The sequence below is a fragment of the Pogonomyrmex barbatus genome, unplaced genomic scaffold (assembly GCF_055798465.1).
Source record: "Pogonomyrmex barbatus isolate J1 unplaced genomic scaffold, ASM5579846v1 scaffold7, whole genome shotgun sequence".
NCBI classification, from domain to species: Eukaryota; Metazoa; Arthropoda; class Insecta; order Hymenoptera; family Formicidae; genus Pogonomyrmex; species Pogonomyrmex barbatus.
The window spans coordinates 9,751,969-9,765,628 of NW_028297171.1; the positions used below are offsets into that span (position 1 = coordinate 9,751,969).

The following is a 13,660-nucleotide window of genomic DNA, read 5'->3' on the forward strand; positions in this document are numbered from 1 at the left end:
CGTCGTCTCCAAGGATCCAAAGATACACGTCATCGAGAACGTCAAGTGTTGCATGAGAAACGCATTTTCATAAGTGTTTTTTGGGCGAGCGCATCTTTCGGATATCAATAGAACAGATCCCACGCGTTAAGCTTCAACTTGGCACGGTTTCAGCACAGTTGCGCGCAATTTGCATCGTGCCGCGTTTTATTTTCGACGTCCTCCAGCGCGACGTCGCTTTCGCATCCTTAAATGGCGATCGCTGAAAACGAGGGAAGAAAAGAGAATAAATTACGGGTGGATTATCCAAGAGAAATGACTTGCCGAAAATTTGGCACGTGGAAGGGGAAACAGAAAGATCTCTCAGATTTTATCTCGGATGGATAGAACGAACTTTATTTGGAATTCTTTAGATAACAATTACTTCGTTGTTCCAAAGCGCGCAATCAACTAAAGTTAAATAACAATTTTTTTTTGTTGCTTTGAAACGCATACGCCTGTCATCGACACTTGAACATTTTTCAAGACATGGAATCTCGACGCGCGAAAAGATAAGAAAATTAATTAAATAACGATAATAATCTCCGTTAATCATAATACAATAAATTTATCAAATATGCTCGCTGGCTTAATTGACAAAGATATACCTTTCGACTAACTATAAAAAGATTAGAGTTTACTATGATGAGATACATTGGCGGCCATCGGTGGTTATCTCATCAAGTAAAATGAAGGGGAATAAATAGCAGCGATTCATTATCATTTAATTACAAAAGTAAAATAAAATATATATATACGTGTTTATGTGTATATACATAAAAAAGTATATGATGTTTTAGCTCTAAAGTGTGGAAAGGAGGACTTGTAAGCAGCTAGGCCGAATTTTCAATTTACTTTCCAAGGAGAATCTTACGGGTGGCGCCGATACTTTGACCGGACTGGGTTGCACCCTTGTTAGAACCTGCCTGAAGACCGATCACCGCCTCGCCAGCTCGCAATTGTTCCTCTGTAAATTCACGTTTGCACTCCTCTGCTGGCTTAGGTCCAAGATAGGGTCCTTTCCATTCGGGATGCTTGTATGTCTAAATGAACAAATATCAGGTGTTTTTTCATCACACGGCAACAGTTGTATCAAAATTATAAAGAAAATAACGACGAAAGTTTTGTAATGATAATAGTGATAATAAAAATGATAAAAGACGTACCGTTCGGCCAAGTGCGAACAATGTCGTTACTACTTGAGCTATATCCTTCTTTTCCCATAAGTCTACGGTCTGGAAAACGTCAACGTCGTCCACCCCGTAATCCTTTAATGCCTTTTGAAACCTGCAAGATGCGTTCAATGTAGTCATCGCGTGGTTTATTAATTATTAATGTTTTGCTAGTTACTACTCACATATTAATGTTCTCCATCATCTTGAATTGTCCGCCGGAAGTGTTGATTTTCGGTACGGATCCAGGAGCGAGTTTGTTCATCACATGGCACAAGACCTGGCCGTCCCTGAGCACATCCTCGAAGGTTTCACCGGGAGGAAATTTCTTGCCAAGGACCGTTTCGATCCATTCCTGCGCCTCCTTCTCCTGTTCCGGATTGCGTTTCGCCGCAATCTGTGCAAAGAGACGCGCAAATCTTAATATTCTCGTATGGTATTACTTAAAAAAGAGGAAAAACGTTGAAGTTTGCGTATCTCCAAAGGATCGACAAAATCCCGCGATTTCAAAGATCTAAAAATTTGTAGCGTACACTTCTTTCGTAGTATATTTTTCTCGTGCATATTAAACGATCAGTTCTTTTCAGTGTGTACGAGAATTAAGAAGTCGAAAAAATAGTTCACTATGCGATACGCGTGACCGTAAACGGATCGGAACGGATTACACCACTCGATGGAGAGGTAAATATATATATACCTTAGCGCGCACTTGACGTTCTAAAGCCATCCTTATGATATTTTTGAAAAGACTGAAGTGCCGCGGCTTCTAGACGTGGCTTTTTATACGTTTCCGAGGAGTACGGAACCACCGTGGGCCAAGTCGGGGGAGAAATCCGTCCAACAACGTAAGAGGGTTGTATACAGGGTGTTCCGTGAACAACGTTCGATGGAAGAAAATTTTTAAGCGAGCAAAATCATCGTCGCGTCCGTATCTTCGCGATGTATCTTCAGGGCTCCCTCGATATTTTATCCTCCCCTTTGTTGGTAAATCGATCGATATACGTGACATGTGATTGGAAATATTTTTTCCCATGTTCAACATGGCTTCCGGGACACCCCGTATAAGCGATGCGAGCGTGCGTGATTCCACATGTTTCGGGATTCTAATATTAGCGGCTTATTCAGTTAAACGAGAAATAGGTTTTCCGAAATCGCGAAGAGACGCAGCTGCTGTGAAAATTGGGCAGCTTGGTAATGATTATAGCATCCGGTAAATAACGCGAAACAAGATTCGCATAAGTGACACACTGTTGCGTTGGCCACTTTTCATTACAGCGAGCCAAGTCAAACGACTATAAAGGACCTTAGATATGCCGACTGCGTTTCTCTAATGGTTATTTAAAAAAAAAAAAAAAGAACATAACGGGAAAAGGGTATTGAAATTTTTTTGAATCTCATAATTATCTGATGAAACAGTTATTTGAAATTTTTTACTATTCAAATTGAATACAATATATATTGAAATATTACATACATTCCAATATCCCAAAAATTGAATCAAGCGACGATAGGACTCAAATGAATATGAGGAACGAATAAAAAGGGGAGAGGGGTAGATTCTTTTTATTATACATGTCACCGTTGACATAAATTCGAATCTGAATAGCTCGAATCCTTATTGGAAGACAGAAATGTCAGATCAAGGATCGTCGGATCTGTTCGAAACAAAACGGCTCGCGTTGTTCTCAGACTGATTACATTGCATATTCCAACACATAACTCATCAGTGTAGGGCGCAGGCGATGTGTCCTGACACAGAGGAAAGAAGTGGAGGAAAAAAAAATACGGTCGCCCTTGTGGAAAGTGGGACGTGCTACTTTTAAATAGTTCTCTGTCATATGGCTCGGGTTATTATTGCGCGATCCAGATTTCGCGGCAGATACTCGCCTCTCGTGTGAGCGTCAGATAGAGCCGGAGAAAAGATGGAAAATTATAGACATTCCGAGAACGAGCCCCGTCTAAAGATCCGTCATTGATGTGTCAACAAGGTGAGAGAGTTCAAACGATCAAGTTTGTTTAAAAAAAAAAAAAAAGAAAAAGAAAAAAAAAAACAATTTTATTGCCCATCAATTGAGAAAAATTAATATCATGGTATACATAATATGAAGGTGGCGATATGTTTTCAGAAGTTCTGGACCACGCTAATATCCGGAACGGAAAATAATGCACACGTTACACAAAATTCCAGCTATAGAACCACGGTGAGACTCGCACGGTTTCGTTACATTGCGTAATTTGGGCCTCGCGTGTCGATTCAAAGGAGATCATTTATTGGCCGGATGACGGGCCGATGAATCACGTTTAAATTTAAATTTTCTGCGCGTTTCCATTAGCTACAATCTCGTCTGCTCCGTGTCGAAGGTGGGCGTGGGCGTTTTTTCTGAGAGCGCGATGACGAGACTCGCTTCGCGTTCGTGATGTTAGTCCTAAATATGACTATCGCTATTAATCATAATTTATATTGGATACAATTTCTGACTTACATTTACAACTTGATGAAAATTTTCCATATTCTATAAATATTTTAAATTAATTTTCGAGTGTACATAATAGAATATCGCTAATAATAACAAAAGAAATGTGAACAAAAAAAATCTGATACTCATCCACATATGTTCCGTCCAAAACAATCTCTACTTCGTAAATCCTTTCAATCTTTTCGTCGCTTAGCGTAGGTACGCGGTTGAACGGAACGCGACTTGAAAAACTTCTTTCCCATTGACGTAACTTCCGCCTCTTGCTGCGCAAAGCAGAAAACATAAAAAAAAAAGGTCAATGAAACGCTCCTACTTAGTTATCTTGGCTCGATATCCTGAGTAACAAGTGAATGGGAGGATGAATAAGATTATATATTAAAAAAAACTTGCTTATTCGTGCTCGCTTTCACTTATTTCAATGGTTCTTAACTCTCCCATGTGCAACAAACATTATTATCCTTCTTCATTTACGTTTTATGTTTAGAACATCTCTCGTTTTTTTCATGTTGTATTTAATAGTACATAAACGTCGATACACACCTCGTTTTGATACTGCCTTTTTATCGAAGGTGCACGATTCAATGCTTGCGACGACGGCTTATCTTCATCACTATCGTTGAAATTCAAGGATGTGGAAACCTAAAAACGACTCGACAAACCGGAGTAATTTATAACGCGATATTCTTTATTGCTAATTTTATGTTTCGCAAAACGGCCGATCGACAAACTATTACAATTATCAGCTTACGTTATACTGAGTCTTCGTGGATTCACTCGTGATTTTTCGATCGACTTCAACTGATTTTGTCTGCAGCATTTCCCTGACTTCTTTCAGTCTTCCCTGGAGATCCTCACTGTGCTCCATAAGAATCTTGTTCTTTAAGCTGGTATTCTCCACTCTCATTTCCGTCAAGGACTTGTTTAGCACGCTATTCTCTTTCCTAGTGCTACTGATCATCTCGTTTAGATAGTCTATGTTTTTTTTCAATTCGGATAATTGTGTCTCGTAATTGCTCTTCAAAGCCGACACTTCTTCGGCGTGTTTGGTTTGCATGTTTTCATACAAAATCTCCGCATTCTGCAAGGATTTGGAAAGCTTGAAGTATTAATTTTGAGACGAGAATCTTTTTTAATATATGTTTTGTTACCTTAATCTTCATACTTTCTTGCTTTATGATTTCTTCCTTCTCCCTCTCGAGAGTTGTCAGTTTCAATTGAAGGTCGAGATTGGCAGTCTTATTGGTATTCTTCGTTTTTTCTAGCAATTGTTGTATATCAATGTTCTGCTTCTGCGCGATCTGCAGATCTTTTTGCATAATCGAAAGTTTATTTTCAAGATTCTTGGAATACTCCATTTCGTTGAATAATTTTTTCTCTATTCTATTTACGTCTTTAACAAGACCTGCTTCCCTTTGTTTTATTGCATTTAACATCGCCTCTATATTTTTAATCTAGAAAATAATATTACATTAGTACAAAATCAAAATTAGTGAATGAATTCCTAACTTACTCTTTCTGTTTTTATAAGCAATTCATTCTCCTGTATATTTTGCTTCTCTATTAGTGCTTCGCATTTAGCATACGTTTCGTTATATTTTATCGTCATCGAATCAATTTGATTCCTGTTATAAAAGAAGTAAATTTTTTAAACCTTAATAATATAATAATATAAATATTTTTTTGAGATAATTTTGAGATATTTAATCAATTTTCTTAATTTAAATACATACTTATACATAGAGATCTCATTCTGAAATTTTGAAATAAGTTCATCTTTCTGCGCGATTATTTCTATAATACTGCTCTTGTCTTGCTCTAGTATGTTTAGTTGTGAGCGTAAACTTTCCGATTCTGATTGCAATCGTTGTTGTTTCTTAAATAAGTATTAAAATTAAAATTGAATATCAACGAAAAGAGAAAATAAAAACGAAAGAAAAGAATTTTTCCAATTTCTTTTTAACATACTTCGACAAGCATTTTTTTTTCTTGAATGTGCGCGTTTGCTAATTCATTTTTCTGCGAAAGAAATTCGCGTTCGGCATTCTCCACTTGTTTTCGCAATTTATTTTGCTCCATCAATGCTTCTTGCAATCTAAAAAAAGTTATTCAGTTAACATTATTACTGTTCGAGCGATTTATCGTATGTTTGGCGCGATGACTTACTTCTCTTCTTGAAGTAGCAATTTGTTTTCTAGTTGCACGGTCGATTTCGCGATGTCGCTTTTCTCCTTCTCGATCGTTTGCAATCGCGATTGTAAATTTTCGTACTCCAGTAGCAGCCGTTGTTCTTCCTGAAATAGAAAATTCACCAGTCAAAATTCACTAAATCAACAAAAGAAATTATAAAACTTCTTTGGAAAACTGACTTTGACGAGTTTCAGCTTTTCTTCGGCATGTGCATTCGCCAATTCATTCCTCTGTAATTGTAATTCGTTCTCCAATTGTTTACGCAATTTATTTCGCTCCGCCAACGCCTCTTGCAGCCTAATCCAAAGAAAACGATTTTTGATCAAATTTATTCATCTATTTAATCAATTACCAACATTGTAATGAGAATTACCTTTCCTCTTGAACTAGCGATTTATTTCTCAACTGTGTAACATGATTTTCCAGATCTGCGATCATAAAATTAATACAATAACAATTACATATTCGTAATCAAGATTCAAATAATATCAATATATAAAAACGCGCCTTTCGACTTTGCGTCGTTTAGCTGCAGCTTCTGGATAGCTTCTTGTTGCTTCAGAATCACGTTATCATACATGGTGGATAAATTGTCGCGATGCTGCTGGAAACTGGCGAGGCTCTCTTTGATGTAATTGTAATATTCCGTAATGTTCTCGATGTATATCCAAGTGGCGTTTAATCTGTCGTTGTCAAAAAGGAAGGTCGCGTCAGAATACATAAGAGATTTGTTGTGACAAAGAAAAAAGAAGAAAGATGTGGGGTCCTCACTTCGTCTGGATCTCTTCCTTGTTGCGCACCTCTGTCTCCAAAGAGGCGGTCAAGGAAGCTTGCACGTCTCGGCTTTCCTTTAATTTCCGTTTCAGAATTTGAATCATGTTCTCCTGTGACTGCTGAGTCCCATGAGACTGCGAGGCTTGCTGTTTGTCACTTTGCATGCTCGAACTTTCCGCCACCTGCTACTCTCAAAAAGTGTTATTAGAAAATCATCTTCGATTAAGATGATTTGGATCAAATTTCGATTATTTTAAACTAATTTGCTAAATCAATTGACAAAATTGCTCAAAGCGAAATGTTAAACTATATATATATATATATATATATATATATATATATATATATATATTGCTTATAATTTAATTTCTTTTCAACAATAAAAAATTAAAACCTGTATATATATATATATATATATATATATATATATATATATAAAATATTGCAAAGTAATCGAAGTTCGATCGAGATCATCCTTAAAATTAGAATCGATGAAGAAAAAAATGAAGCGAAGCTTTTCGTCCGCACTTCTTCCGCTTGCAACGGCACATTGCTTCCCGTTCGGCTTATCCATTGTCCGATCAGGCTATTGATGAATTTGCCACTGCCTTGCGTGCTCGTGCGAGCTTTCTCTGCAAATTTCACGCGGGGATTATGGCACGAAGATTAACTGCATAAAAAAAAAAGTACAAATTTACCTTCTTGCATAATTCTTTTTTCTTCCAATCTTGAATTATTACATGATTCAATGTTGGGCTCCATTTTGTTTCACTAAATAAGGGTACTGTTGCAAAAAAAGGAAGAAATCAAACGAGGCAACTTCAAGGCTGATCTCTTATTCTTATTGGTATCTTTCTTCTTTTTTATTAGAACGTGTAATTGTTGAAATATAGTGTAGAGTACCATATATCACTAAAATCAGCAGGTCTTATGATTATATCGTACAAAATAGACGCGTGTAAATTATTAAATTATTCTGGGAATATGAAAACGACGATTCTATAATTAGTGACATTTTGTTTCGCGCCGACATATTGCAACAACAGTTGGATGAATCGCTTTTTCACGCATGCGCATTCATACTGATATTGAATTTATAAAAATCTTGTAAATACGCTACTTCGACGTTCCTATAAAAATAACATAAAAATTTGTATAAAATTAATAAAAAGAATTGATGATAGAATAGATTATCTATTGCATAAATTATATTGATTTATTTTATTATTTCATTATTTCTGATTTAATCTTCCTGCTATGAGTCAAAACGAATGGTCATTTTTTTACGTATTGTTGATTCGTTGTGATATAACTCAAAAATTTTTATTTTTTAATTTATTTATAAAAAAAAAGAGGAATGAATCTTTGGAGTTTTTGTCACTGGTGGAGCGATGTAACTCAATTTAAAAAATTTTTAATTAAAAAGAAAATTTTGTATCAAAAGTATCATAAGTAAAAAAGAATTGTTACTTTTAAGAGTTTATTTTTACATTATAAATGAAAATTCAATACACTGAATGAAGAGTTGATACTTTTAATCATATTTAAAAATAAGTAAAAAAATTTAATGATTCAAAACATCCAAATTCATTTTCTAGGAAACTTTGTCTTTTTAGTTATGTCGTGTATTAAATGAGCAATATTTACATTACTTTTTATAAATTTTCTATCGAATTTCTCTCTGGACCGGAAAACAGATGTATTATTTTATGTTTCTCGTCGAATGTTAAAAAGGATAAAATACTCGAATATATACTCGGGTGTTATTTTTGACGTATCTCTCTAATTCGCAATCTACTGCAACGTTCTCTACTGGTTCGTCAGATAAGCACTTCGTGTCAAACGTGTTCACGATGCTCGCGACGATCTTTTAGGTTATATTTATTTGTACGGTGGAGTTTAAAGCGATTGCACTTCGGTGCAATTATTTCCAAGGTCATTAACGATCGAACTTGTACTTGTTTAGAAATGCGGAAAGGAAAATAACAGAATGGAAATAGGAAAATTGTGATTTTCGTAAATTTTATTGTGATTCATAAAATTTTATGCTCTTGCGTCTTCTGTGAAATCTCGAGAATCTCACATTTTTTTCCTGCGATATTATGATCACAGGAGTCTTTGCAGTCTGCTAGCAGTTTGAAATCGAATTCGTTCTAAAAAAGGATTAATGATGTCGGGGGTATTCGAGCAAATTAAATTGCTGTACGATCAGGCATTGTACAGCAATATGATCTCTTTGACGAATTTGGTGCTCTCTCTCAGCGAGCACCAGACCGACCTGCTCCCTGGCTACAGCAAGTTTCACGTATACATCTATTATGCGGATGCTCACTTTCACTTAGGCAAGTATCGCAGGGCGGAGACCCTCTACAAGAAAGCTCTGCAGTTTCGCAAGTGCCTATTAAAGTCCAAGGGTACAGGAAAGCCCTTGCTGGATGGGCAGAAGGATCTGCCATCAGATGTCAACATCAAGTATCAGATTCACTTATGTCTGGTGAAGTCTAAGAATTCACAGGAAGCGCTGCAAGTATTGCAAAGCATTCCTGGCAAACAGCGCACTGCCAAGGTGAACATGGCGCTGGCTAAGATGTTTCACGAGCGGGGAATGGAACGATCGGCTATCACCACGTACAAGGAAGTCTTGAAAGAATGCCCGCTGGCATTAGAGGCAGCCGAAGGACTCCTGTCTTTAGGAGTGAAGGGCGTGGAAGTCAACTCTTTGATCGTCAGTTCCATCTCGAGTTCGATGAACTTGGAGTGGCTCAATACATGGATCAAGGCCCACGCTCATATTCATAATAGAGAATATACTCATGCTGTGACCACGCTCAGATCATTGGACAATGTCGTTTTGCTCAGAGATAATTTCAATCTATTGACCATTATGGGAGAGTGTTACTATTACGCTGGCGATGACAAGAATGCTTTGCTATGCCTGAGGCGAGCTCGAGTGATCGAACCAGATATAACGAAAGGGTAAGTGCATCGATGTCATCCTCTTTACAAATTCATCAAAATTCATCAAAGCGTATATATATATCTCGTCTATATATGTATAAATATAGATGTACCTATTATCTATTATTTTTCTACAGGGTGGACATATATGCTGCAGTTTTATACAAGACGCATCACATCAAAGAATTGGAGCGACTCATACCAGCGATAACCGCCAACAACGAATGTACTGGTGAAATTTATGTAGCCATGGCATATTCTCTGTACGCCGCTAGAAAATTCAGCAGGGCGAATACTCTCACTGCTCAAGCGTTGACTCTGAATCCTAACGACATAGAAGCCACTATACTACGCGGCAATATCCTTATTGAGCAAAAAAAATATCAAGATGCGTTGTTCTTCTTTAGACATGCCGTACAATTGAAACCATACAGATACGAACCTCATAAAGGCTTGGTAGATTGTCTCGTCGGGATGCACAGATTGCGAGAGGCTCTGAATATCGCTAGTGGCTCTTGCAAACAGCTTGGACACACTGCAAGAGTTCTAACAGTGAGTTAAAATTTGAAAGAAAATGTATCTGAAATATATAACATAGTAACGATATATTTCTGTGTTTACAGTTGTATGCGTCCGTTTTGATGAAAGATCCCGTGTCAGTGGGTAAAGCAAAGAACCTTCTTGAAAAAGCACTGTCTCAAGATGAAGTCTATTTATCTGCAGTGTATTTACTGGCGGAAATATACGAACAAGAAATGAATTTAGTAGCAGCCATTGAACTGCTCGAGAGACAGGTGGAGATTCATTCTACCTGTAAGCTTCATCAGAATTTGGGAGATTTATGGGCAAGAATGCACAATGAGGAGAAAGCTTTAGATCATTATGCTATAGCTTTAAAGTACGTATCCAATTTTTACAATAAATTGAACTATATTGCGAATCCACAAAACTTATGATTTATCGTTTGTTTTCAGTTTGGATCCAAATAACAGGAGAGCTTTAGAGGGAATGCATAGACTGGACAACTCTTCCAGCAAATTGGATTCCGCTTATTATATGACCGTTGGCGAAGAACAGGCTGATACAACCTATGATGTCGGTGACGGTCTACCGGATACAGATAATGATGAAGCACCTGAGGAGAGTGAGACTGAAGCCATTTGGTCGGATATGGACTTGGAAGCCAACAGCCAGTAGTCATTTTTGTAGAAACTAATCAGTGGAAATCAATCGGTCTTTCAACTTCTAGGTCGATTATAATAACTTCTTGAAGAAGAATCTTGGGAGAATAATTCGATAATACGAATAAAATGAGACTGAGACTTTTCGTGATTAGTATTATTTGAGAGTAATACATCGTAGCGAATTTATTTCTCTTTATAATAATTCAATGATTGTACCGTCATGGAGCTCTGTTATCTACTTTTAAAAATATGAGGTAAATGTTAAATTTTTATTAATTTTCTTATTACCAAAATATAATAACAAGAAACTTTCATCGTCAAACTTAAGTACAGAAGGATAAAAACACAAACCAACATGTATCTGTCGTTTACTATATCAGTACGCGGCGGTCATAACTTAGATCTAGAAAACCAGATTGTAAACTATTCGATAATAAAATATATATATATATAGATTATATAGGAAGTCATAATTTCTAGATCGATGTAAAATAATATCACATCATTTGCATAGTAAAGCTTATCACTGGCTCATGGATTCGCCAACATGCCTTTCCATATCTTTTACACCTGATATGTCGGTATTGTCAAGGATCCAAGCATAAAGCCTCAATTATTGGAAATATACTCGTATCTATGTAACAATACTACATTCGTCAACAATATTCGTATATATATATGTTATACATAAAATTATTATTGCTTTAAATGCTTTAGAGTGCTGATTGTAATGAAATTATATGTGTGTGTGTGTGTGTGTGTGTGTGTGTGTGTGTGTGTGTGTGTGTGTGTGTGTGTGTATATGTATATACATACATTTGACAAATACACGCATTATCGTAACAATATTGGGATTTGAGCGACAAAGAGAACGTCGCGCGACATATAAAAGAATAATAACAATTATTCACAAAATTCTTCTCGCATTTCTGATAAATATATCGCGAGGAAGATATTCAATATTCGATGCAACAATTAAATTTGCAATATGTGCAAGGTAACAATCGTAATTTAAATCTATACGAATTCCTATGCGCGCTGATTGCTTGCGAAATTGTTTATCGTGTTTTCTTACTTGACAACGCATCTACGAGAATGTAGAATTTATCGATTAAAGCTGAGAAACACACCTCGAAATTAAATTTATGCGCGTGTGACATCTGTAAAATAGTCTCTCGTATTGAATTTTCATTTCGAGTGGAAGATGTGATTAATTTAATTAATGATCAGCGTCACGCGAATTTATCGTCCAGCTGCTTAACTCGTTAATCAGCGAAATTCGTTTCATTAATTGCGAGATTACTTTTGCAGGAACTTTTTCATTTGCTTCGTCTGATGCTGCATGCTATATTGAGCGTTCTCGGCTTTCGTGATGAGGACGTCCAGCTTATTCAGATGGGATTCCATTTTCTGATTGAGATCGATCTTCCTCGGTTGGAGGCAGCCGCTATTCGCGGACTGATCCGCGGTATCCGCGACGATGTTATCCGACGTCTCCACCGTCATCACCTCATCGACTGTAGTTTCCGACTTTCCATGGCCTTCCTGCTTCTCCGCATCGGGATTCGGCTCCTCGCCGGGCTTGTGACGCGGCGTTCCACCGCGGGAGCCCACCTTCACCTTGAGCAACGTTCCCAGACTGCCGCAAACTGTCTGCGGAATTTTTATTTCATGGAGAAGTTTGTCTTGCGAAACGGAGAAAACGCGTGCACGACGTGTTTTATCCGTTTAACTTATTAGGAATTTACGAATCGTCGCGATTCTTATGCGAACGATTCGTTTAGCTGGGACTGCGGTGGAGAAACGGCGGCGCAGCGAGGAGGAAAGCGTTATCAATTTGCGAGCGGGTAAGGACATAAAGCGGCCCGTCGTATCGGTCGTAAAAATTCCGCGCTATCGTTATGACAAAATAATAATTAATTCGAGCAACATGCGAAATGAGCGCGCGCTGGCCCGCTCGGCAATTAATTATCCCAAGTCACCTTGAATCTGTTGAGCTTCTTCTGCGTGGTGCTCAGAATGCTGTTCAGCTCATCCAGGCCGCCGCCGATACGTCGGGTCGCCTCGTCCGAGTAATCCAAATCCTGAGATAAGAGCATTGTCGTGAGGAAATCGTGCCGTGGATACGCGTGGACGAGCGTCGGCGCTAATGAACCCCGCGCGATGAGCCTCCGCATCGTCAGCGATTTATTTACGCCGATCTGGCTCGTCGCACGTGGCCGCGCAACCCGAATCTGCTGCGTAATGTCTATAGCGAACGCGATATCGCCGTAGGTGCGTTAGCCGTTCGAAAACACGTGAAGAACACGGAGAACGGATGAAGATGGGAAAAAAAAAAAAAAAGATATAGAAAAAGTACTTCGTAACTCGAAGTAGAAAACCGCAAGGTACAAGAGGCTCGGCTATCTTTTTTCGATATTTTACAAGTGATAAGGAAAGATATTTAATTTCACATCGACTGGTGATCGATGAGACGCATGATCGCGGGTAGCTCATTCCAGCCAGCGGGCGTGCCCGGTGGAATGAGCACTCGGATTGCTATTTCAATATTCGTCTATTCTATAACTTTGAAGCTTCTCTAGCGTGAGCGGGGTGATTACCTGTAATGCGTCGTCAACGTTGTCGTCGCAACGATTCTCGTTGTGCGTCGCTTGCGATTGCCTCCACTCCTCCTCGCTGGGCCTCGGCAAGCCCAACAATTCTGCCCTCTCGCAGGCGTGCTGATAGTCCTCGGACATCGCACCGGGGGATGGTTCCAGTTTTATATGACGATGGGTCGCTTACCCGAAAACGTCGGGTGTTGCGACGGGCGATCGTCCACGAGCACTCCCGGACACTGAAATTCCGTGGAAATCGCTGCGCCCTTGGCGAGAGGCATGCATCACTCGAA

At 38.2% G+C, this 13,660-nt stretch overlaps 4 protein-coding genes across 8 annotated transcripts; 1 reads left to right on the forward strand and 3 right to left on the reverse strand.

Annotated features, from left to right (window-relative positions):
* Positions 1 to 347: 347 nt before the first annotated feature.
* On the reverse strand, positions 348 to 2,045 carry Mp20 (muscle-specific protein 20 transgelin). Its single transcript, XM_011647670.2, has 4 exons — positions 1,888 to 2,045; positions 1,376 to 1,587; positions 1,185 to 1,305; positions 348 to 1,061 (listed from the first exon to the last, which is right to left on the reverse strand). Exons 1-4 carry the CDS (start codon positions 1,915 to 1,917, stop codon positions 870 to 872), a joined length of 555 nt encoding a protein of 184 aa, XP_011645972.2. The 5' UTR covers positions 1,918 to 2,045; the 3' UTR covers positions 348 to 869.
* A 545-nt stretch (positions 2,046 to 2,590) lies between these two features.
* Positions 2,591 to 8,500, reverse strand: LOC105432731 (uncharacterized). Of its 2 annotated transcripts, none has more exons than XM_089083174.1 (15): positions 8,385 to 8,500; positions 7,327 to 7,412; positions 7,157 to 7,260; positions 6,626 to 6,810; positions 6,362 to 6,537; positions 6,228 to 6,282; positions 6,034 to 6,151; positions 5,831 to 5,958; positions 5,633 to 5,759; positions 5,398 to 5,540; positions 5,178 to 5,289; positions 4,816 to 5,118; positions 4,416 to 4,745; positions 4,208 to 4,306; positions 2,591 to 3,930 (listed from the first exon to the last, which is right to left on the reverse strand). In XM_089083174.1, exons 2-15 carry the CDS (start codon positions 7,388 to 7,390, stop codon positions 3,841 to 3,843), a joined length of 2,034 nt encoding a protein of 677 aa, XP_088939300.1. In that variant the 5' UTR covers positions 7,391 to 7,412; positions 8,385 to 8,500; the 3' UTR covers positions 2,591 to 3,840. The 2 variants fall into 2 exon arrangements, with proteins under 2 accessions (XP_088939300.1, XP_088939299.1); XM_089083173.1 differs by having other exon boundaries at positions 6,626 to 6,813.
* Positions 8,454 to 11,228, forward strand: APC7 (anaphase-promoting complex subunit 7). Of its 3 annotated transcripts, none has more exons than XM_011647667.3 (5): positions 8,454 to 8,563; positions 8,741 to 9,604; positions 9,724 to 10,138; positions 10,210 to 10,484; positions 10,561 to 11,228. In XM_011647667.3, the coding sequence occupies exons 2-5, from the start codon at positions 8,796 to 8,798 to the stop codon at positions 10,781 to 10,783; spliced, it is 1,722 nt and encodes a 573-aa protein (XP_011645969.1). In that variant the 5' UTR covers positions 8,454 to 8,563; positions 8,741 to 8,795; the 3' UTR covers positions 10,784 to 11,228. The 3 variants fall into 3 exon arrangements, with proteins under 3 accessions (XP_011645969.1, XP_088939319.1, XP_088939320.1); XM_089083193.1 differs by having other exon boundaries at positions 8,461 to 8,644; XM_089083194.1 differs by having other exon boundaries at positions 8,461 to 8,635.
* LOC105432729 (uncharacterized) lies at positions 10,910 to 13,652 on the reverse strand. Of its 2 annotated transcripts, XM_011647665.3 has the most exons (3): positions 13,371 to 13,652; positions 12,753 to 12,854; positions 10,910 to 12,423 (listed from the first exon to the last, which is right to left on the reverse strand). In XM_011647665.3, the coding sequence occupies exons 1-3, from the start codon at positions 13,506 to 13,508 to the stop codon at positions 12,070 to 12,072; spliced, it is 594 nt and encodes a 197-aa protein (XP_011645967.2). In that variant the 5' UTR covers positions 13,509 to 13,652; the 3' UTR covers positions 10,910 to 12,069. The 2 variants fall into 2 exon arrangements, with proteins under 2 accessions (XP_011645967.2, XP_088939339.1); XM_089083213.1 differs by lacking the exon at positions 12,753 to 12,854.
* Between the last annotated feature and the right edge of the window lie 8 nt (positions 13,653 to 13,660).

What these genes read in the sequence shown, in the direction of transcription:
- Mp20 (XM_011647670.2), bottom strand. Translation starts at nt 1,917, where the DNA reads ATGGCTTTAGAACGTCAAGTGCGCGCTAAG. An exon ending in AACGTCAAGTGCGCGCTAAG is followed by an intron (nt 1,588 to 1,887) that starts GTATATATATAT and finishes CTCTTTGCACAG; the next exon opens with ATTGCGGCGAAACGCAATCC. An exon ending in ATGATGGAGAACATTAATAT is followed by an intron (nt 1,306 to 1,375) that starts GTGAGTAGTAAC and finishes CGCATCTTGCAG; the next exon opens with GTTTCAAAAGGCATTAAAGG.
- LOC105432731 (XM_089083173.1), bottom strand. Translation starts at nt 7,390, where the DNA reads ATGGAGCCCAACATTGAATCATGTAATAATTCAAGATTGGAAGAAAAA. An exon ending in AAGGAAGAGATCCAGACGAA is followed by an intron (nt 6,538 to 6,625) that starts GTGAGGACCCCA and finishes TGACAACGACAG; the next exon opens with ATTAAACGCCACTTGGATAT. An exon ending in AAACGACGCAAAGTCGAAAG is followed by an intron (nt 6,283 to 6,361) that starts GCGCGTTTTTAT and finishes TTATGATCGCAG; the next exon opens with ATCTGGAAAATCATGTTACA.
- APC7 (XM_011647667.3), top strand. Translation starts at nt 8,796, where the DNA reads ATGATGTCGGGGGTATTCGAGCAAATTAAATTGCTGTACGATCAGGCA. An exon ending in ACACTGCAAGAGTTCTAACA is followed by an intron (nt 10,139 to 10,209) that starts GTGAGTTAAAAT and finishes CTGTGTTTACAG; the next exon opens with TTGTATGCGTCCGTTTTGAT. An exon ending in CATTATGCTATAGCTTTAAA is followed by an intron (nt 10,485 to 10,560) that starts GTACGTATCCAA and finishes GTTTGTTTTCAG; the next exon opens with TTTGGATCCAAATAACAGGA.
- LOC105432729 (XM_011647665.3), bottom strand. Translation starts at nt 13,508, where the DNA reads ATGTCCGAGGACTATCAGCACGCCTGCGAGAGGGCAGAATTGTTGGGC. An exon ending in ACGTTGACGACGCATTACAG is followed by an intron (nt 12,855 to 13,370) that starts GTAATCACCCCG and finishes CTCTTATCTCAG; the next exon opens with GATTTGGATTACTCGGACGA. An exon ending in AGAAGCTCAACAGATTCAAG is followed by an intron (nt 12,424 to 12,752) that starts GTGACTTGGGAT and finishes AAAATTCCGCAG; the next exon opens with ACAGTTTGCGGCAGTCTGGG.